This window comes from Microchirus variegatus (genome assembly GCF_963457635.1).
Source record: "Microchirus variegatus genome assembly, chromosome: 8".
In the NCBI taxonomy this organism is placed as follows: Eukaryota; Metazoa; Chordata; class Actinopteri; order Pleuronectiformes; family Soleidae; genus Microchirus; species Microchirus variegatus.
The window spans coordinates 27,979,779-28,003,782 of NC_139809.1; the positions used below are offsets into that span (position 1 = coordinate 27,979,779).

General features: G+C 43.0%; 1 protein-coding gene across 2 annotated transcripts in view; it reads left to right on the forward strand.

Annotated features, from left to right (window-relative positions):
• The window catches only part of mob2a (MOB kinase activator 2a), a gene marked incomplete at its 5' end in the record, with an annotated part of 62,568 nt that overhangs the window by 26,362 nt on the left and 12,202 nt on the right, over positions 1-24,004 (forward strand). The window contains one exon of one of the 2 annotated variants that reach the window (XM_083894075.1): positions 20,378-20,493. The exons of the other annotated variant lie outside the window; for it this stretch is intronic. Within the exon in view, the coding sequence (XP_083750201.1) occupies positions 20,378-20,493 (116 nt within the window). Of the gene's footprint in view, positions 1-20,377; positions 20,494-24,004 lie in introns of those variants that run through there. 2 annotated transcript variants of the gene reach the window in all.

Genomic DNA, 24,004 nt, shown 5'->3' on the forward strand with positions numbered 1-24,004 from the left:
ATTGCTTTAGGAGACTTTAACTGCGTATAAACAATCCTGCAATCCTCTATTGTGCTCATATTACAGTCTTTTGTGTCTGCATTTAGTGTACAATCACAAGGTAATCCCTTTCCAGTTTATGATGACAGGTTAGTGACATCAAAAAACAAACAAACAAACAAACATCTGATCTATTGACAGAATATTAAGAGATTGATGCAATATATTTAGTTTTTCTTCTGGTGGGTTTCACCACAGAAGTGGCACCCACGTGGAGTTCACTTATTCATCTTGATTCAGAGAAACCTGTCTGTCTTGCTCTGAAGGAGAGCGGTGGGCTTTCTTTTTGTCTTCCTGCTTCCATTAGGTTAAAAAAAAAAAAAAACTTTTTCCCTCTTTACGCAGTCTTTCTTGCCTCCAGTGAAATGCCCCATCTTTGGGTGCCATCGCCTAGCAACTTAGTATGCTTTTTGTGTGTTTCATTGTGAACGATGTGCACAATGTGTTCTCTTTCCTTAACCCACTTTCCCTCCACATGATTGCAGCAGCCTCTATTCATATCCTGGTGTTTCTTAACCGGGTCACGAGTTGGGTCTTTCCCCCTGACCCAATGTCTGTCTGTCTCTATCAGAGCTGCAACTAAACATGGATCTGTTTTTGTCAAACCTGGAAATAATGATGTTCTTGAATATCTTGATTCAGTTTGAATGATTTCTTTGTTATGTGGAGCAAAGAAACAAAGGAAATATTCACATTTAAGAAGCTAAAACAATCAGAATTCTTGTTTTAATAATAAAAAAAAGCTTCAAAACAATTAATCGATGATCAAAATAGTTGATGATTAATGTAATAACCTATCTATCTATCTATCTATCTATCTATCTATCTATCTATCTATCTATCTATCTATCTATTTTAGATGAAATGGAAACAGGATGAAACCAAAATTGCGTGACTGAAACGTGAAATCACTCCAGCTTTTACATTTAACTTTGCTGGGGGAAAAAAAGGCGTAAACAACGTATGAGAGACCACAACATTCCTCGTCTACGTGTATGTGCTTGCTTTAGTGCTCTTCATTCACATCGAGTTTTGTCTTATCTTTTGGTGGGAGTGGATTGAAACACACACACACACACACACAAAATGCACATTTTCTTTTTCAACATTATTGAAGATTTGGTTCAAATTTGCGATAAATTCTGCAGAAAAGCAGGTCTCGTCTACGCTCACGAGCTTAAACAAACAAAACAAAACAAAACTTGAGTCGTGCTGCTTTCCCACAGTCATCCTGTGTGACTGTTGCACCGGATGTCTTGCTTTTATTGTTCGCCTGGATTTCTTGATAAGACCCAAAAGTTTGAGGAAGTGTATACACACACACACACAGACACACACACACACATACACATACAGTCAAAGTTGCTGAAATTGTTGAAAGTGACAGTTGATTTAATGCCAGTTTCGTTTCTTCCATTTTTTTTTCCTATGCCACTCCTTTTCCCACTTGCCTTGTTATCGGGCACACGGCCTTCCGCTGCACCTGACGCACACAAAACCACCTCCTCACTCTGAGGTATTGAAAACACAAAGGGAGCTAATGAGCACCAAACACCCTCTTTATCACACAGCCTGCCCCTTCTCTCCTTTTTTCCTTGTATTTTTGCGTTAACTATCCACCTCTCTATACTCTTGTTGTGAGCATCCATTCACATTTTTTGTGTGCAGGTGAGATGAGAGGGTGCTGAGGTAATTTAACAGTGAAAGGCGGAAAGCGTGTTAGCTGCAGCTCCTGGTGACGGGTCTCCTGGGAGGAGTAGGAGATGGTGGTGGAGCGGTGACGTCACTGGCTGCAAAACTGCTTCTCTGCCAGACTGCTGTTGTTCTTTGTCATCTTTTTTTTTTATTATTATTAATAACAAAAGAATAGGAACAGACGGACGTGGTGGAGAGAGGGAGTTCAGTGACGTACGTAACGGTGTCTTTGCAGAGTAGCAGAAATGTCAGGTGAAAGTGCTGGTTAGTGTTAAACCCAGTGCACTGGCTGTGTCCAGGGCTCATTTGATGAGTCGCAGATAGGAAAAAAAAAAGCAGAAGCATGCACCCCCCCCCTGCAGTTGTTGCATAACTGCCGTCCTCTGAAGGTGACTGTCTCCTCTGCCTTTGTCTTGGCAGACGCAGTGTTTTGTTCTCTCTGAGCAGCAGAGCGGTTTGAGTCGATCCGTTTGACTTTCGAACATCGGGATTCAGCGGCTGACTCTCTCATGGTCGGTTAATCCTGCGTTTTGTTATTGATGAGCCCGGCAGCCTTCAATTACACAATCACCACACGGTCCTCCAGCTGACCACCGCAGACCTTTACTGCGCGTCACCGCCTGTGTGTTTTTGATCTGTAACTGCTGGGAAGTAAGGGCGAAAAGAAAAGTGACTGCTCTTATCGAGTGATGCAAGGAAAGAGAGAGTGAATTAGATCCATATTTCACTTTTTGTCCTTCACACCATAGTCTCCGAGTGCTCTGCAGTGATTGGCTCGCTTCCTGGGGGCTTGCCTTCCGCGCCAGCCCCTCCCATTCCGTACCTCTGCATCATTTGTGTGAATGAAGAGTCATGCTTTTACGGTGTGCGTGAGGACAAACGGCGTCCTGGGTTATTCACATGTTCTCCGTCCTCAGTGTTGACATAAGCGTCGACAGTTGGCCGTCTGCTGTCGACCTGCTGCGATGATTAACTTTCCAGAAAGGTCGGACTGGAATTTGAATATTTAGCAAACAGAATGTGTTTGGTGTCTGTGAAGATCGGATGTTTAGTCCTTGTTTAGGATGTATACAGATGGCTGAGATTGCTGCGTCCTAGGGATTGCTTCCTCTCTCTCTCTCTCTCCCTCTCTCTCTCTCTCTCTCTCGGTCTTGCTGTGTCTCTGTCCATCCCTCGCTGCAGTCCACCCCTGTGCTGCCCGGCAGTCAGCAGTTTGTTTATGGGACTCCATTTGCCAAGCTAATCTTCCCGCCTTTCAAGTGGTAGCCAACGAGCGAAGGAGAGAGAGAGAGAGGGAGAGAGACACAGACAGGGAGGGAGAGAGTGAGCGAGAGAGAGAGCGAGAACAAGAGTGTGAAAGTGAGGTAGGTAGTTGCAGTCCTTGGCAGGGAGAGAGAAAGAGAAACATGCTCAGGGAAGTGTGCGTGGTATTGTAAATGTTTTTGTCTTGTTTTTGAAAGTTTATTCGCGTGGCTAAAAAGGCCCCACGCGCATAGATTTGTCCGCTCTGCGTGACCTGTCGTAAAAGTCGGACGCAAACGTTTTTGGAGCCGTATTATTAACCGAGGTGCTATGCCGAAGCTGGGGGCTGCTGTCCCTGTGCACCTGAAGACGAGCTTGCAAGAGGGGATCGGAGAGAGGGAGGTGTAAGAGAGGAGAGGGGGGCTGTGGATCAGAGCTTCATCACCCTGGCTCTGCTTCATCACCAGCTGGATGGGGGTTCTGGTTTGCTGCGACTGCTTCTTCTATAGGTAGTTAAATGCGTCACTGTTGTGTTCTGCTTATTTTCTTTCTTGACCCTTCCTCTTTACTGTTGTTTGTTGTTGTTGTTGTTGTTGTCATCATACTTGGCTGCTTCTCAGCACTCTTAACCGCACTGTATATTTTCAGACTTTCACTAACTTCTCTGTCTGATTCCTCCCTCCCTCCTCCCCCCCCCCCCCCCGTCTTGTCCTGCCCGTTCAGTCTCTCTGTGATGCTGCTGCGTTTTTTTGAGACATTTGAGGACGGTGCTGCTGTAGCCGACAAAGATTCTGCTGTAGTCAGACACACGGGCTGTCTTGACTTGTGGGAGGGGAGCTGGAGGAGGAGGAGGACAGAGGAAGGGAGGGATCTGAGGACAGAGGGGGACAGCGATGGAACATAGCCAGTCTCCTATAGCTCACTGAAGGTGAAGTGTTAGGCGTTAGTGGTTGCAGGGTTTGTTGGGATGGTAGTTGGAATGAAATGGCATGTGTCCAGAAGGCAGATGATCAGTCAGGCTTGCCTAGCTCTTCCTCCTGTGTTTGGCTTTGCATCACTGTTTGTTCGGACACTGAGTTCCTTCACTAGAGGTCAAAGATATGGGTTCACCCACCCCTCTTTTGCCAATGTTGTTGTTTGTGGAACTCTGGACTTGAGAGACTGGGTTCTTTTCTTTGAATTTGCCTTCTGTTTAGTCCCCTACAGATTGACTTGGTGCAACTTACTTTTTGGAGAGCAATCTCTGCCAGTAGTTTTAAATTCTGTGGACTTGTTAGCTCTTATACAGCTGGTTATTGTGTTTTAGTGAAGGCATACGATTATTTAGCTTAGGTTCTTTGGCGCTAGGAGCAGAGAAGGATCTGGTTCCTCTCTCTTGTGGTTGTGGGGTTAGCCAGCCTGAGCCTGCCTTAACTGCTGTATAAAGTCTAAATATAACTTTCTAGTTCTCCAAGGAGCATTTTGATGGTGAGGATAAAATTGTAGCTTTAACGCAGACGCACACAGCACAGCTGGATTAGATTAAGCTTCATTCAGAACCCTGTTTACACTTCACTGCTGCTCTAAGTATGAATAACGGCCTGCCGTTTGGGTCGGTGTGTGTCGTGTATCTGTGAGGCGCTGTATGTGCTTTATAATGTTGGTGAAATACACACAGAAGCCTTGAGAAGGCACTGCTTGTGCCAGAAGTGCTCATGTCCACGATCAAGGCAGGGGTGGGACCCGGGCAACGCAGTGATGTCTCATGAGCTCATTAAGCCAAAATGGGCTGTCACGTCTATTTTTAGCATTTCTTCTCTCTCCGGGTCTCCATCAGCCAATCAGACATCTTAGCGGTGGTTCTATATGGTTTGATTGATGTGTGTTTTTGGAGGCACACCCATCCCAACAGGTCCTTGTTGACCTCTTCCCTGGGCCAGCCCTCCTGCCTCTGGGCTCTGGCGTTTCAGCTTTCAACAGTAGCATTGTGCCTGCCAGAACAACTTCTAACAGCTCTGATGTTGATCATCCCGTGTATAATGGGGTGATTGGACAGTCTGTCAGCATATAATGTAAAGTAAAATAAAATGGAAATTACCTTAAGTGTTTTCATAGTTGGAAGCAAAGTCTTCGGGTGAATAAGCTGAATAAGTATTGGATGATGCATCAAATCACATAAATGCAGAACACACATGATCTATTTAAAGCAATAAGTTGACATTTTGGGGAAAGTTAGCTGTTAAAACATGCCATTATTACTGAGAAAGTAAAATATTAGATGTTTGGAAACATTTAAACACGTCTTAACTTTGTCTAGTTTCATTTAAATTGTTTCACGGAGAAAAAAGATAGGACATTTACTGCCGAGAATTTCCAAAAAAGCAATTGTCGGCCAAAGGACTTCTATCACCGTAACAAAACTATGGGTTGCGATGACTTATGCAAAAACTGCGGCCAGCACACGCCTGTCTGTTCCCGCTTAGAGTCTGTCCAAGATCAGTTTGGAACACCAATAAAACGGTTCCAACACGATGTGATGCAAAGCTCTAATATGTTACCGATTGAGTAGAATGACACATCATTTGTTGTAATGTTTTTACAATGTTTTATTTAAAATGGAAGGTCAATATAGTCAAAACTTGTCGTTTAATGTTTTTTTTTGAGCTGTCAGGATCGTGACACCATTGAGGTTAACTTTAGGATCCCTTCAGTATAATCACTATATGCGCTGTATATTGTTTCGAGTAAATTCTTCTTCCTGTCTCTCTGTCTCACTGTCTGTCTCTCTCTTTGTATACCTAACCTGTAACCAAGCCCCAACGTCAACTCATTATTATTAACCCATAAAACCATGACTTAACCCTTAAAAAGCCCTTTAAAGTTATGAGGTCCAGCCAAAATATATCCTCTCAAAGATGAAATTTGTCTTCATAGCCTTCTAAATCCAACTTTGTTTATAAAGCACTTTGAAAACAACAACAGCTGAAACAAAGTGCTGAGACAAAGGTAGACGACCAGCCTCACACACCCCTAACCCCTAACGCTAACCCCACACATGTAAGTGTACATGTACACGCACACAAGTTTGCCTAGCCGTTCTTGTTAGAACACCGCAGTGACTTCCCTTCATTTTGGACTGCCTAACCAAAGCCATACAATTAGGAAATACTAACCTTAACCTTAACCTAACCACAATTCACAACTTACCTCTAACTGTAACGAGTGACTCAGAAATTAGGTTCTGCGTCATTAGGATCAGACCATGAGGACCATTGATCCTGAAAAAGGTGTTAATATGCCATAAATTGTCCTGACGAGACGACAAAAAACAAGTTCTCCTCAGTCCTGGGTTGGAGTTGCATCCACCCCGGTTGGAGTTGAATCCAGGGTCAATTTTTGTCCCTTTTCAGTATTTTCTCACCCAGCAGTGACATCACAGGTTGAAGTTGCAGTCATCATCTCTTCATACACAACTGTAACATGAAACGAAAAATCCAATTGTCCTTTCTGTTATGAGGTTGAGTGTTTTCTCTACCCTTGGGATACATTGTTGGTGATGAGTCGCTGTCTCTGGGGTCTCCATCACACGACAAAAGCACATGTACTACGTTTGCTCTCGGTGGATCATGAGGGTAAATCTTATAATGCTTTGATTGTGTTGTCGTAGTGTGTGGGTGTGTCGTGTTAGCAGAATGGGCCATACTGTTTGTCATGGGTCTCTCATTATGCTATCTTTGGCAGACCTGGCTGCTTCCACAGGGACGGAACAAGTGCAGCTCAACAAGGGACAACTTTCTCCACCAACACACCCAGCTCTCCATCCCCTCAGCTCCTCACACGCCTGTCGATCAGATCGTGCTGAACTGAATTAGCCTTTGACGAAAGTTTACTTTAAAAATGCGAATTAGTTGCATTTAGTGCCCAGAAATGTATCGGGCGGTTCTTTTCCTATGGCTCCTGCACTGTACAACACAACTGTGCTCTCTTTCTGGTTATAGACACAAGGCTAGGTCGAGCTTTTAATGTTTAAATGAGGGTTTTAATGGTTTGCTGAAACAATCAACCTGCTGGGTTCAGTGGCTCTGAAAACAGGCCCCTCCTCTGTTTTTAAAGCTTAAGATTGTTCACTCTGTCGACATATGGTGATGATGGATAACACAGACTCACCTGGCCGAGGTGCCGATTTGGTTTCCTTGATCCAATCAGGACGTGTACTCAGGTGGCTGCTCAGTGCTGATGTAACGAGGCGGTTATTCTCGATTTGACTCGCTGTGCTTCTCTGCTTTCACCTGCCCCTCCGGTCACTGCAGAGGGCAGACCTCATTCACAGGACAGGACACGTTGCATAACACAGCGGGAACCAAGTCTTGCTGGCTCAGGGGGAAGGAGAAAGAGATGGCCTTGCACTTACCTGGGTCTAAATGCTGAGCGTGCACTAACAAACCCACTTGATGTAACTTATTTAACTTGGATGTTTTTTTCATCTAAGACCTTTATGTCTTAAATAAAAAATATCAGTAGCACAAATGTCCTGGAAACACATCTGCTCATCAGACAAATGTTGTGTGCAGTGTCGCGTTAGCAAGTGTTGTCTGTGTGAGGCAGCAGGTGCCCCTGTAGGCATGGAAAAACTCATTACAGCTGCTTGGTGGCCCAATTGGCAAGTAGATAATGGCTTCATTGTGTTCGCCTGAGTTGGATGGTTGGTCAGGTGGCAGGAAAAAGGGTTAGACAGACTTCAGTACCAAAACAAACACACCCTGGAGGCTCGGTATGGGCTGAGAAGGTGGAAAATTGGTTATAGTCGTTGTTGCAGCACTTGGCTTCTCCGGGCTGCCTCTGGGAACAAGAGGCATATTTGGGAGGCAGGAAGTGCCTGGGCGCCTCACTTCCTGTTTATGGAGTTTGTCCCAGGCGAGAGCGAGAGGGAGGGTCCGGTGCAGACTAATTGAATGAGGAAAGCATTGGCTCGTAGGTAAAGCTTCCTTATTTGAACTAAAACACACACTCGCACTGGCCCGCATAGCTGTGTAATTGCCTCTGTGCTGCTGTGCCGTGAGCAGCTGAGCCCCCTCATTTGTTTCAATTATCTAACATCTGACATGACGCTGTTACCAAGGATAGTATTAATAAAAAAAAATTTTTTAAAAGCAGACAAGGAAGTTTTTTTTTTTTTTTTTTAAATAGCCAACAACATTTTTATTTTAATATGTGCAAATTTCAGAGCCTACCTCTGACATCATGGCCAGATTCGTAAGTCTCACACACTCACTGAACTGAACTGAATTTGTGAGACTATATTTAAGCAGCGCGAGCTGTGGAGCAAGTGGGAATGCTGCAGAGTGCTGACTCCACTGTGTTCCGAGGTGACGTCCGTAGCATTTATTACACTCGCTTCTAGAGCATCCGACTAACCTTAAATACCCTTTTGCATCATGTCATGGATATTTTGTCTGCTCTCAGCTGGCCTGCTTCTTTAGCTGTGGTGCTGCTGTTGTTGAGTTGTTTTGTGTTTGCACAGACCGACACACTGCTCACACTGCATTTGCAACCCCTTCCCTTCTCCCCCAGGAGCGATGATGTCACTGCATAAGCTCAGCTGCCGGCTACTCCTCTACGTTCGACCAATCAGAAACTTGTTTACACCTGAATCCTCTAGTGAGGTGACTCACAGGCACACACGCATGCTCAACTTCGTAGTGTGGACAGCCGTTGATCTCATCTGCCGATAAAAAGATCGAGTCGTAGTCGTCTAACCTCAGCCTATCCGGTCCCTCAGGAAGCGATGCGTCTGCAGAGTACATCGTGCAGCAGCAACTGCACCAACTGCACCAAGGGCATCTATTGATTTGACCTCTTATGTGCCTCCTTTCTATCCATCTCTCTTTTATTTTCTGTCCCCTGACAGCAGCTGCCTCTGCCCACTTCCTTTCAATGCTCATTGATACGCCATCTGTACATGAAGCTTTTTGTTTGGTAGCACGTGTTAATGAGAAAGTTTTTTTAAAAAAAAGGAAAAAAAAGACATAGACATAATAGCATTGTTTTCCCAGACTGACACTGGACATGCTCTGATATTTCCCCCATGCCAGCCGCTGACAAAGGGCAGGGCTCTGCTGTGGGTTTACTGTCATCTTAGCAATGCCCTCAAGGAAAAGCAAAACATGCGTGGCTTTGTCCAGGAATTTCCATAACATTTGCTGCCTTGTCTCTTTGTCTCTCTCCGAGCTCCCCCCCCCCTCCACAGTCCACCCTTTCCTCTCCTCTGTTGTGGTCATGATAAAGAAACGTGTGACGTTGTTGTTGTGTCTTACCTCACAACACCTCCCTGCTTTTTACCTTGTGCCAGACACATACGCACTGTGTATTTGTCCTCTTGATTAGGCCCCAGAGACTTGTTATTTACCGACATCCTTACCTGATCTTCTGTCATAGTTAATTACCAGAAAACCGGTCTTTGGGTGTGTGTGTGTGTCGGGGGGTGTAAATCAGCCTGCAGTTCCAGTGTGTTGTCACTGTTTTTTTGTGTTTTGGGAATTACTGTGGGCGAACTGTCATTATCTCGACTTGTTTTTGAGCTGCTGTTGTTTTGGTGGCAGTGCCCCAATGTTATTGCTCGTGGAAGTCTATTAGAGGTGGTACAGCTGATTAAATCATGTCTTTTCCAAGTGTCACAGTGAAGACACACACGCACATACACACAGAGACCTCTAAGCCGATTAGAGGTTAAAATGCACACCTAGGTCCATACACCAGGTCATGCTACAGGGAGCACTAAAGCCCCGATTTGCTCATATTTTCCACCAGCTTGCTTTTTAGTCTTTTAATCTGTGTACCTCTGTCAGTCACATGCTTCTCTTCACATCTTTACTCAATCCTGGGTGTTACCACTTCCTAAGCCTTCATCCACTCCCATTGTTAATCAAACTAACACAATGGACCAGAGTTTCCTCTTCTGTCAGACCGTGGTGGGATCACGTATGGTCATTGGACGGTGAATTTTGTTTTCTCTTTTGCTTTTAAGTATTTAGGTTTTTTTTTTGAGTCAGAATGACTCTAATATGGTAGAGTTACACCCCTTAAACCACAAATCAGTGCAATGGATAAATCTAGCTTTGGGACCAGCCCTGTATTTCATCAAAGTACCTTATGAACTGTGCACTCAGACAAAATAAGTAAACGGTTCTAATGCATTTTCACAGATGCACCGATGGTCGCAGTGTGTGTGTGTGCGTGTGTGTGTGTGGTTGAACTGGCTGTACTCTTCTTTGAAAGTGTCCCTGTTCTCCCTGTGACCGTGCGGTTGTTGCGATAAGCAGAGCAGCAGATGTGAGTCAGCTGTTTTAAAGCCAGACTCTCACAGACATTCTGCCGCTGTGACGACTCCAGCAATGTTTTTCTCACATATCGGCTACTGTGCAAAAACGCACACTCGAGCCGATTGCTGCATAATGTTCCTGTTTCGTACATCAGAAACAGAATGACAACGGTTTTTCAGAAGACTGTGCCGATGACGTTTCCTCCAAAAGGAATTTCTTCACTGTCAAAATGGAAGAGACACTTTTAATTGGTTGTACATAATATGAAAAGAGAGGGTACAGCTCAGGAACTTTTCAGTTTTGTCCATGTTGTCAGTACTTAAGGGTCAAGCAGGACATTTGCCTGGTGGAACTAACAAACACTCCGGTGTTGCTGTACGCTCACATGCCAGGCTGTCTGGTGGAGTTGACTTGTGTGGGAAAGGGGTCCCCCAAACCTCTCCTTTATCTCTCATGTCTGTTTGTTATTTTTTTTGTATCTCACAGTATGAGGGAGTTCAGACTCATAGCATGTGATCTGTGTATATATCCAGAAATGGTCAAAGCCGGCTAATGTGATCCGACTGGTGCTTTTTAGACGCCATGTAGATAAAGTATTATCTTATCAGCATGTCTGAAAGTCATGATGATTTTTACTTTTTTTATTTAAATACACACTGGCTTTGGAGTGATGCTGTTACCATACCTGTCTACATATTTAAAGAAAAAATGTTCACATGGCTCACTCACTTTAAATTACACGTTGTTTGAGTCAATGAAATGTAGAACATGTCAGCACGGTGATTGACTGGCTCCTTGACACTGATCTGTCACTCACTCCCCACTCAAGTGTAGTGTGGCTTGTCAGCCCAAAAGTAAAAATGACTTAAGCCCTAACTATTTATGCAAATTTAAGTCTGCATCTAGTAAATGGAAGCATGACAATTTAAATGCAGCCACATTCACCTCAGTAGGAAACCTGTGTCTAAATGCCCTCATTAAGGAGTTAATGACCTGGAGCACTGCAGGCATGCACAGCCTTAAAGCAGGAAATGGAAAGCCACCCAAACTGTCTGTGGGTGTTTGTATGTGAACCCCACGCCCTCCTCGTTATCTTTGCATCATTTGCTTTTAAGACTTAACCGTCCCTTTGGATCTGTCTTGTGTGTGTCCATCTCAAGAGCAGACTGACTTTGAAGCTGAGTTTGCTGAGTGTAGAATGATAACTTTTTCCAGTAATGCAGTTCAACCTAATTTTAGATGACACACTATTGCGTCGAAGACATTCTGATATTTTCCACGAACGCATACAAACACGATACTGTTATTCTTGCTCTAGTTTGACACATGAGGTGGTTCACTCATGCTGCTTGTCTGGCGCTAACGGCTAAGCTAACGTGTGATTCAGCAGATTTGCTTGCCACATGGTGGAGAACCATGAAATGCATTCACATGCTGTTTTCGAGATGCTTTGATGGCAGTATTGTCCGATTAGAGGATGGTTCAGTTTGCTTATGTCCTCTGTTTTCACAGTAAATTGACAAAACATACACAGTGCCCTTGTGGATATTACTTACTTACTTATTGACAGTCTGATGCACTTCTAGGTGGTATATTGTTTCACTCAAATGGGATTTTAAGGCTCAAGTTTTCACTCAAAGGATATTCTTATTGTGGATAAAAAGTGATAAAGTTAGTCCTTTGTACTTTGATTCACTTTCTGAAGCTTTAAGTGTGGGTTTTTGTTGTTTTCTTAGGGTTCAAGCACAAGGTACGTAGAAATTTTCTTGTTCTTCTTATTATTAGTAGTAGTAGTATTAGTGTTAGGAGTGGACGACGCAGACACACACGCGCCGCGACCTCGATCTCAAACCCGCTCAGAACAGCTCGCGGTACAAGTTTTTAAATGTATTCATGTATTTAGTTTACTTGCTGCCATGAAAAGAGAGCTCTGTTAATGCTAAAGCCCCATCATGCTGTGCCCCAGCATACGCACATCCTGTGTAAACATGGGCGCTACCCCAATCCCATCTTCCTTAATCTATCCTTAAATTCCATGACAGCGTTTCTCCTCTATCCCGCCCCTCTACCTTAATCTACCACTCTTTCATGCACACAGACTACGTCTTGTCCTCCAGAGCAAACAGTAGCATATGTTTGACCACAGCTCTGCCCCGTCACCAACTCCCCTGCACTTGCCCCTAAACCTCACCTCGCCCTGTTCAAGGTTTTTTTTTGGTGGAAATACTACATGTCTATTTGCCTTATGCATCTTAAGTTTCACGCCTACTGTTATTTTATGATCTTTATGTTACACCATCGTCAACCTCAACTGCAGTAGTGGAAAATAACTCATTAAGTTTTACAGTCGTCAAAGGATTCTGGCCTCTACGGTGTCGGCAGGGTCATGGTTTGGTTTCAGGTGTCACAAAAATACACACACACTCTCTCACACACACTCACTCATTATAAAACCTGGAATGGAAAACTGTAGCTGCAGCGTTGTCTCAGGAACAATGTCTGCACTCCATTGCATTTTCCAACCTGTCACCTATCTGATGTGAAAGCTCTATGCACTTAAATGTTTTGCCAGCAGGTGGCAGTGCTGCTCTCACACCGACTTCATACCTTTTAGTGTGTGTGTGTGTGTGTGTGTGTGTGTGTGTTCAACATGGAATGTTCCTTCTCTTATGCCCAGAGCTGCAGCCAAACCACTGTACACACTGTTGTGTTACTCTGCAGCTGTAATCTGTGTTATATTTTATTTTGGTTCAGACATTTTCTAAATTTTATCTGCATTTGAATATCAACAGTATTTTTTTTATTGTTTTTTTTCTGTGTTTGTGTTCTTGCGTCAATGCTGAGGTTATCAGTCTTCCAAAAAAAAGAAACATTCTTTTCCCTTTCTGGAGTTCTGGGAACAGTTGTAGCCTTGGGGAAGCTTTTATGTTTGCTTTCCCAAAGCACATGACATAGATAGATACACCTTAACCTGTAAAAGTAAAATATAACTCTTATATTGTGAGAGCTGTGCTTAAATCCTTGTCTCATCTCATTTCCTTGCTTTGCTGAGTTCTCTCACTGCTCTGGCGTCAGGTTCTGCACGGGTTCTTGACACTGATGATAAAGTCAGACCTTCAGAGGACATAATACAACCTCATTACCATTCTGCTGTTACCTGCAGGCCTGAGGACGATGTCAGATCCTGGCTGCATCACGTCACGGGTTATTCCTCATAGCTGACCTTGCATCTGAACCTCTTTGTTACCGTCTTCAACCTTACATTTGAAAGACAGGTGTTTCTCTAGCCAGGTGGTGAATTATGGGATGATAGAGAGAGAGACTCCCCTGTTAAGGAATGTAGGGAGGAGTGTAGCGGGCTAGGCATGCTCTGACAACCTCCCACATTGAGCCAAACTCTTTCACTCCTATAATCTTATCCAAAACTTCTGTTATTACAATCATCTGCTCTCTTTTTTCTGCTCCGTTTTTTTTTTGCTTCCCTCTTGTGCCCTCTCTTCACCCCTTCTCATATAACTAATTCTAACTACTCCTATATCCTCACTTCCTTCCTCCTTGGCTGCTGCCGTCTCCCATTTCATCCCTGTCCACTGTTCATATTCCATTTTGGCCTATTTCTGCTGATGTAATGGTCGCTAATCTAAGCCGTATCCATGGGAATGGTGATTTACAAGTCTGGATATGAGTCTGGTATTTCTCATCTCCTCTCATCCATCTTGCTAAAATCTCTCTCTCTTCTCTGAGCCATAAACTAGTCAGAACATGGCCTTCTGTTTTTCAAACATTTGCTCCATTGTATGAGCATTAAACTTTTCCTAATCCAAAGTAACTTTATTGGCTTAGTCGTATTGTGGAAATCAGCCAAGCCAGTGCAGTCCCTGTGTTTTATTGCTGCTGTGAAATTGAGCATGAAGTTTGAACCCCCAATATGTTTGCTCGTGTCCACACCTCGTAGACGAGAAGAGCCGACATGAGAGCTATACATCTTAAATCTCATGCTCTTGACCTCCTTTAGTTCACTCTTCATGTTGCTCTTTCTCCTCCTTGTCCCTCTTCTCCCTCTTTGTTTAGCCAGGCTGTGTGTACAGAGAGCAAAGGCATGTCTTTACATGCAGCCCTTCCCCTGCAGGAATGCAGTGCAAAGGAGAGATGAAGCCAGAGAGGAGAGAAAAAGTGCACACGTGAAGAGAGAAAGAAGATTTCAGGGCTTTAAGTGTGGAATGAAGGGAACAGAGTGAAGAAAGCTGACGGGAAACAAGTGGTTAGGTCTTTTTCAGTGCTCCATGCATTAGAAAAAAAATCTTTTTTAAGAAAGTAAAAACACGTTTGGTTGCTGTTAAATGTAGAATCTTCACAAGCAAGTTAATCTTATTTTAAGGAAAAATCTCCAACTTTGTCTTAAGATATTAGGCCTATGATCTTACCAGTAACAAGCTGTAATTCTCCACCACAGATTGGCGTCTATGCAAATATAAGAAATTCTAAGGTGTACAACAAACATTTCTTACATGACGGAATTTCTTTGCTTATGATAAGTACGACTTTCTTCAGTTTTGTCTAGTTTTTGGCCCGTTTCTCCTCGTTTTAACAAACATTACAGTCTGAAAGTGGCAAAAATATACTTATACTTAATATGCTTATTTCTAATAGTGCTGTTTTTGAAGTGTATGAGGTGCCGTGTGTTGTCTATTCATAGATCTGAGAGCAATGGTGATTATGTTGATTGTAAACGGGTTTAATATTCAGCTATATTTTTTAATCAGATGAAGAATTTTATAGTCAGAAAAACAATCCTATGAAACATAATTAACAATTTGTGCAGTGTTCTGTGTTGAAGTTGAACCTTATTCCGCTGTTAAAAATTCCTGATTGAGTCTAAGCTTCTGGATGCACATGCAGACCTACAATACACTGACAGGTCATAGTGTAGTGCAGTGCAAACATATGTCGAGATGTGTATAAATGGAAGGTAAACAGGTGAAGTTGGTTCTGGGAGCTCCTTTGACTGATTTGCTTGTTCTAAGATTAGTCCCTTTTTTTTATTTTCAGAGTGACTGACAGATATTACGTTGTTGTTATATTTCCATGTTCTACCTGTGACAGCAAACACAGCAGTCTTTTGTCTAAGTGAAGAGGTTGGCAGTGCAGGAAAGGTCTCAGGGTTCAGTGGGAGCAGTGTGTTCTGGCCCTGTTGACCTTTACTGGGGCCCATAGAAAACCCTCAGGCACTAAAGACCCTCAGTCTGCACTGTTTTCACTGTTAAGACCTTTACCTAAACACACTCCACACTCCCACACACACACAGAAGGCAATGCCAAAGTTTTCAGGACGTGTTTTTTTTTTTCTTCTTTCTTTCTAATTCATTTTAGTTTTAGCGTGTTTGGACACTTGAGCTGTCTGTCATTTTTGAGCTCAGCTGTGATTGGCTGGAGGTTCACGCTGGCATGGCTGAGACTGTTCTGTTGCCAAGCCCGAAGGCACATCTGCTACGTTTTGTGACTCATCTACTGCTGGCCTGGATTCAGTGTTTTCTTTGTCTCAAATAGGTGGAATGTCGGCTGACTTTCAGACCCAACCTGTTGTGCCAGCCAGCCATCTTTTTTTTTCTTCTGAGCAGTAAACACATTTTCCAAAAGTGTTCCACCCACATGAACTAGATTTAGGTTTGTGTTGGAGAGCTGAAACAATCAACCGTTTATTAATCATCGATTAATCGGTTTGAAGCTTAAAACAAGATTTGGTTTTGAGATTAATCAATTAATCGAGAAAATAATCGACATCGTTGTGTTGTAGTTTAACTGTCCACATATCATATGTCATGTATCAGTGGATGGATGAGCCTGGCAGCACCTTTGTTCCTGTGTTTTTAACAAATGATTTCCACATATTTCTTGTCGCTGCCTCCAAACTGGTGCCGTCGTGACGTCAACGCGGTGATGATTGGAATTGCTTGCATTTTTGCACCACCCCCTGTCGTCATTCACTTTGCGTTATCTCTTGGTCTTATCAGTTACTACCTCCACCAAAGAGGTTATTGTTTTTCCGTGCCATTTGTCGGCACCGTTGTGGGATTACTCGAAAATGACTGAATCATTTTCCATGACATATTGTAACCCGGCGCGTGACCCAAGGAAGATCACATGTAATTCTTCAACCAATCAGATGTGCTCTCAGAGCACTTTGTCCTTATTATGCTTATCATAGCTTCACTTATGTATCATCCAAGAATGCTTTTCTTCTGCGCCCTCCTTGAAAGTGTTTAGTTGATCAAATTTAATTTTTTTCATTGTCTGTATAGTGGAGAATTGTTTACAACTATATGTGTACAGATCATAAGATCCTCTCAGTTATGTAACCATTAAATTTTAGTCAATTGTACCTTATCAGTGGCCATGGGTGCATGGGTTTTCTCCCACAGTCCAAAAACATGCAGATTCAGGGATTAGGTGAATTGGTCACTCTAAATTGACCCTAGGTGTGAGAGTGTGAGTGAATGGTTGTTTGTCTCTATATGTGTCCCTGCGATGGAGTGGTGAACTGTCCAGGGTGTACCCCGCCTATCGCCCAATGTCAGCTGAGATAGGCACAGCACCCCCCGCGACCCTCTGTTTGAGGATAAAGCCGTAGATAATTCTGCCGTGTTTTGATCGTTAGTATTTTTGGTTGTTGTTGTTTTCCCCTTCCACATCTGCAATATGTTTTAATCTTGACTGTTGGTAGGGGGTGGCTGATGGGTGTGGGGTGTTGCTTGTTTTGTTTTTATCCTGTGAAGAACACCGAGTTGCATTGCTTTGTATGAAGGCTGATTGATTGCATATAAATCATGATTTGAATCGGGTTGTTTCAACATCGCACACATTTTTTGTCGGGGCTCCCTGTGAAATGCCAGGCTTACGCATGTATGTAATCACCCATTTGAACAACATCTGGTTGCTTAGTGAGAGCAGGTGGGTAGGTGAGTGATGTCTGCATACTGGCAATGCAAATGATTGTGACGTTAGCTGGGAAGAAGGGCTAAACCTTTGTATGCCAGACAATGGAGTGGTGTCCGTTGGTTTCCATCCACGTCAGACGGTACAACTTATGCACCTCATTTGCCTCAATCTCTGTCACCACCTGCTCTGTTGGCCTGTAGCAAACTACAGGTGTGACTGCATATGACTTATTTAACCAATGGAAAGGTCACTTAAATGGACCTTAAAGAGCCAGCTGCTCTTTAACTTCCACACCTGATTCATTAAAGCACTTTGTCCACACTAACACTGCAGTGAATGTAGAGGCTCAGGAGGTCCAGGACAAGCCCCAGTGATCTTGAATGGATGTCTTCTATGTTCAGTGATGGGGTTAGCATGGATCCAGTACTTACAAGCAAATTAATGGAAAGTTACTATACTGTACTATATCACATATCAATTTATATGCTGTAGATGGACAGACGGACACACTTTATGGATCCCAAAAGTGGGACATTCTTGAGTTACAGCAGCATGGTAATACTGTATGCTCATAACACACTGAGAAAATTTGAAAAATGAATATATGAATAATATGTTCTTGGCGAACATTGTTTCTTATTACATGTTTAATATTGTCTTATAGTATGGTACATATAGACATAATGCATAGCCCCTTACCATCACAACAAAATGCCTAACCCTAACCCAGTCCTAACCCTAAAACCAGTATTTAATCCTCAAATAGCCCGTTAAAGTTAAGTGGACCAGCCAAAATGTCCCCATAAGGTCAAAAAGTCCTCACGAAAATAGGTTTGTTTGACAATTGTTCCAAAGCTTATGTACACACACATACACACACATACACACACGCACCCCCCCCCCCCCCCCCCCCACACACACACACACACCGTACGCTATCCGTCCCTTTTGCACTCTTGTTGTCTTTATGGTCCAGGCAGGGTGTTGCTATATTTAGCAGTAGGGGGAAAGTCCGTGCCCTGTTCTGGTCTGACTCCCCTCACCCCTGCTGACCACAGCAGGAGCCACTCATTGGGGGCCCCTGCATGACCAGACTCCACCCACCAAGCCTCAGATCCGTGTGCTCTCCCATAGTGTTTTCAGCAGGATGTCCATCAGTTCGTGTATGTTTTGCGGTTGCAGAGAGGCGCCTGTGAGACCCTCTGTCCCTATCATTCTTTTCTATGGTTTCTTCAGATCACGTGCCTCCAGAGGACTCAACAGTTCACAGTAAACACGCTCCAATGACATGTCTACAGACTCTAAACACAGACACACACACACACACACCTTCACACGCAAATTACACACTCCCACAAATACACGCATAGTCCTCTCTCACACGTACACACAGTCTCTTTTATCTTGGTCTCATGACTACTTGCCCCTAATCATATACACACTGTGTACACAGAGGTCCCCTCAGATTAGTGCGTCCATGCTGCAGCAGCCAGGTGGTCGAGTGTTTCTCACACTTTGTCACAAGTTTTGTCTGTGGAGACGGAGAAGGAAAAAAAATATATTCCAGAGAAGGAAACGGGTGGGGAGAGATGTGAGTAAAAAAAAAAAAAAATCATGACAAGAGAAATGTGTGAAGGGAGCGACAGAAGAACCCGTGACATGTTGAGAAGCAGTAATTAGAGGGAGGAAGTGTGAGCTCCTTTTAACTGTAGCAATAATTGTCTCATGAAAATGCATGATTCCCTCTTTCCGCTGTTCATTTCCTCTTGTTGAATACATTATTCGAGTTATTCAGCTTCATGTTAAAATGATTTACTGGAAAAACGAGTGTCTCTGGTAAAGGCCTGCTCCACATGTAAGCATATGTCCAACACAATTATTGATAGTCTGAAGTAAATTGAATTTCTGACATCAGACTAACCAAATAATGTAAATAGCTGTCAAACTTCTAATGCCTGTAAGCCTTCAGTGGGACCCAAGTCGGTCTTAAGCTGGTCTGGGAACTCTGCGCATGCACCACAGTTTCCTTTAAAACCCAGGAATTATGAAATCTGATTCACTGAAGATTTGGACAATGGCAACAAATCATGTCTGTGCTTTTAGTAGCAAAGGCAAACGCGCTTCTTTTAATAATTAGAATCTCGAACTACAACCATAAGTGTGCATGGAAATGTACCGATGGACTCTCAAAACAGTCTTTGTCTGATTCCTTCACTGTTTCTTCACCTCTGACGGTCCTGTTTGAACATGCCTGACTGCTGCCAGGCTGTCATTTGTTGGACCTCTAAGTGAAGTTCACAATCGGCAGCAGGAATGTCACACCACAGTCCCAGTGATACATGAAGTGACTCCACACACTACTAACTGCAGATGCAGTAAAGCTGCTCTCACGGCTTTTGAGGCAGGATTCGGCAGAAGTTTTCTCGTGGATGTTTAGGACATGGGCTACGGAGGAATTAGATTATATTTTGGTCCTGATCTGGATTCAGGAGGATTTTGAGTTAATTCATAGCGCTTGCCACTTTTTGAGGTTTGTACTTTCTCTTTAGTTATATATTAATGTGTAGTTAGACATCGAGACAAATGTAAACAACACTTTGCACAAACTTTCTTTTGAATTAGCAAATGGAGTTTGGGTTGTTTAGTCTTTTGTGCATGTGTGTAATATGAGTAGCTGCTTTCTCCAAGAAAGGATCCTAGATTCCTGCTGCAACACTGATGAGCTGATGAATAATAATTAAATAACTAATGCACTGCATGCATAAGTGATCCATTACACATTGTTTATGCTCTCTGAAAAGGTTGTGCATATGTGAACCTGCTCTGACTGCAGGCACATAACACGTAGTAGTAAAAAACAACAACTTTATTGTGGGTCCACAGTTACTGACTGACCACCTGTTGCTACAGTGCAACTACACTACGTCCACATGGGAAGACTCTAACGACCCGCCCACCTCAGCCATCTCCCCTTCTCTGATTGGGTGAAATTAACATAGAAGGCGTGGCCTGTTTAATCAGGTCCTCTCAAAGTTTTTTCTTTTCAGTCAAACTGAGAGTGAGGTTTCACATTTCTTCAAAACCCAGCGTGACTCGGACGTCGCATCTGATTTGTCTGTAAGGAGAGAGAGAGATATTCTGAAATTATAATCTCCATGTTTTAAACTATGGTCGGAGATTATTGCTCTTTTTCCGGAGACAAGACGGTCATGCACTCGCAGAGAAACTCCAGAAGCGGACTAAGTTGCAAAATGGTTCTTCAAGCAGTCGGAAAAGTACTAAGGTAAAACGCGGAGCTTTTTATTTAACGTGACATATGGCGGTATAGATGGTTTATGTTTTATCCTTTTATAGTCCGAGTAAAAAGCTGTTGAGCCAAAACTCTCCCGGTGTGCGCTCACGCTGGAGTGTGGACACATTTAGACGCGCCGTGTCCGTGTGGCGTCTCCGAAAGCCTGTGCGTAAATCAGCTGTCCTGCACCTAAAGGAAGGTGTAATTACAGCGGCGTTGGGAGCCGCTGGTTCCGGGATCACAGTGGTTTAGCAGCCGCTGGTGGTGATGGGGGACGTGTACGCCTGGATTCCTCATCCCTCCTCCTGTAGATGTCCGTGACAAGACTCAACAGGAGAAAGAGAAATGTGACACTGTCTTCTCATCCAGTGCGATAAATCATTTAAGACGCAGCTTTAACGTTTGAACGCAAGACAGGTTTAAGAATGAGGTTTTTCTAAATCACAGGAGTCAAATGCGTGGCTACGTTGTCTTTGGATATAGAGATGAAATTGTACATACTGCTACAATACAATAACTGCTCATTTGAGAAAATAGACTAAACATATAATAAAGAATAAAGTCTTAATATTCTGTATTTATTTGTTAACCTTTAAGGACCTTTTGGGGATCAAAACTTGGTTCTAATGAGGGAATGGAATTATGATAATTACAGTTATCTTAAGGTTTAGACAATTAACTGTTAAGGGATCAGGTTCAAATGAAAGTAAATGCAGTGTGTGTGTGTGTGTGTGTGTGTGTGTGTGTGTGTGTGTGTGTGTGTGTGTTAAAGACAACCTATTGTGAGTCACATATAGAGCTGAAACGATTAATCGACGAATCGATTATTAATCAATCACTAAATTAATCGTCAACTATTTTGATAATCGGTTCGTAGCTTTTTTTCATGATTAAAACAAGATTTCTGATTGTTTTAGCTTCTTAAATGTGTAAATGTTTTCTTTGTTTCTTTGCTCCAAATAACAAAGAAATCATTAAAACTGAATCATTTTGGTTTGTGGACAAAACAAGACGTTCAAGAACATCATCATTTCCAGCTTTGACAAACACTGATCAACGTTTTTTTTTACATTTTCTGACATTTTATGGACCAAACAATTCATCGATTAATCGAGAAAATAATCAACAGATTAATCAATTATGAAAATAATCGTTAGTTGCAGCTCTAGTCACATAACTAAAAACTTGGAGTCTTGTAGTAGATTTGCTTCATGGCACCATGAAGATATGATTCGAGTTCAGTGGTGATCCAGATACAGATCTGGATTCACGATGATTTTAAAACAATAGTTGCAGACCTTGCAAGTTTATTGACACTGTGGGAAACTAACAGATATGAGACCTTAAGAATGCTTGACCCACTAAGGGGGGAAAAGAAATGCAAAGAAACCCCAGTCGAGATTAATGTGTACGGAAAATCAGTTTGATTGTGAGCAAACGACCCCTTTTCTACATAACATGCTGTGTTTGTGTGAAGAAAGTCGTTACGAGCTTGTTCCTCCAGGGGACAGATCATTGTTAATGCTTCAGAGGAGTTTCCACTTATCTTCAGTCTGGGGACAGGTGTGTTTTCAAGCAGCAGCCCAAGGGGCACATGCCTCAAAAACTTCCTGTGGTTTGTGACGATGCGGAGCGTGATAGTAGGAGAATATCCACCATCTTAGGATACCATAACAGATTGGAAGCAGTGTATAATGACCACAGCAGCGTGTGTTATTGTACAGTGCGTTGTTATGTCTGTTGCAAGACCTATGATGAGTACAGACACGTTCTTCTGTTCCCTGTTTCTTTTAAAGTGTGAACTTGACTTCCTTTCTTAAGAAATCACCTGGTTAACAAGGCGTTACACCTTTACTTTATTTGCCCGGGAGGCACAAAAGGGGTTTTTTCCACAAATCTTACGTCTGAGGAAACACTGGAAAAAAAACAAAACACTTCATCAAAGTTAACAAGGATGTATAGTTTGGGGGTTTACGAGGGGGGGGGGGTGTCGTAGACCTGTTTATGGCTCCACTTTCGAACAATTCCTCCTCCATTTAATGGTTGAATGCCTTTGGCCTGGTGGAGCGCTGGATGTGTCCACTAAACCTGACAAAGATACTTTTAACAGTCTGATCACCTGAGAGCTACACTTAACTTATCTTGAAAGCGTCTCTGTCACCCACAAAACCCCATCTCATACACACCCTTCCTCTGCTGTTAAACCCTATAACCATTCACATGAGATCTCATTCACCGCCTAAGTCATATCAGTAGCTTCCTATTCAGCCAAATCAATATTGGAAATGGCCTCCTTCGATTAAGTTTACGTGTCCCAAAGTGCTTAATCAGCAGCTCAGTCTTGTGTCAACCCAAACCCCCCCCTCCCGTCTTGTCACATGCGTTGTGATGTTGATGAGGGTCCATTATGGTGCAGGCAGGGGGTCCTTACATACTCTACAAGCCTGAGAGCCACTGAATTGGATTAAGCACAGGATGACAAGGAGGTAGCTAGAACTACTGGGTAAGGGTCAGTAGTTGAAGTGTGTGTGTGTGTGTGTGTGTGTGTGTGGGGGGGGGGGGGGTGTGTGTGTGTGTGTCACGACTACAATTCTCATTTACAGTGCCACTAATGCCCCTGGTGATGCTGCTGATTAAATGGTGGCAGCTGGTGAATGTGCTTTGTTTTCTTTCCATCTTATCTCTTCACTCCAGAAGTACAATTGACGAGTAATTTGTGTGTCAGTGTTTCTGTTTTTCAACTTAAGGAGCGACTCATTTCAGCAACGCAGAGCTAAACCTCTAGTTTAGTCCACCCTAACTCACATCTCTTTTTAGCCCTGTAATGGCTGCTGTGGGTTTTTTTTTTTCGTCAGAAAAGAGCCCTTGGGTCTATTCAATTTGAATCCTGAAATAGATCAGTAAGGCCAGAAAACTTGGAAAACTGATCCTCCTGACTGAAGCTGGGAGATTCATTCACTCAGTTTTACTCTCATGGTTGAAGATTTGTCCAACATCTTGTATCCTACTAATGATGTATGAATGCAGTTAATCCCACAATCATTTGTTAATGGTGTGACCAACTTCCTGGCATCCTATAGATTATTTCTCCAACTTATCAGGTATTTGAGTAGAGGAAGTTTGAGGAAGTCGAGATTGGTTGAAATGTTAGTCTTTAGTAGGTGACATGGCATTTCCCATCTCTAATAACCCAATCATAGGCACAGGGGTTGTTTTCCACTAAAAAAAGCACTGTTTTATGACCCAGTGGTAACAAGAAGAGCATATCTCTGCACCTTGGGGACTTCTTCTTATTCCACAGTGATAAAGAATGTGTCCTATAGTTTAGATTTGTTTAATTTAAAGAATATCTTCTGCTTGCAGTGAATGCACGGACATCTGGTTCAGTTCTGGCAGCTTTTTGCACTGACCAAGTTGTTTATTTTTGTGCAGTCATACTCTTGGATAAGATCTGTATAAGGAGCATTTAAGAAAGAGTGGATGGCAGACATATATTATTATT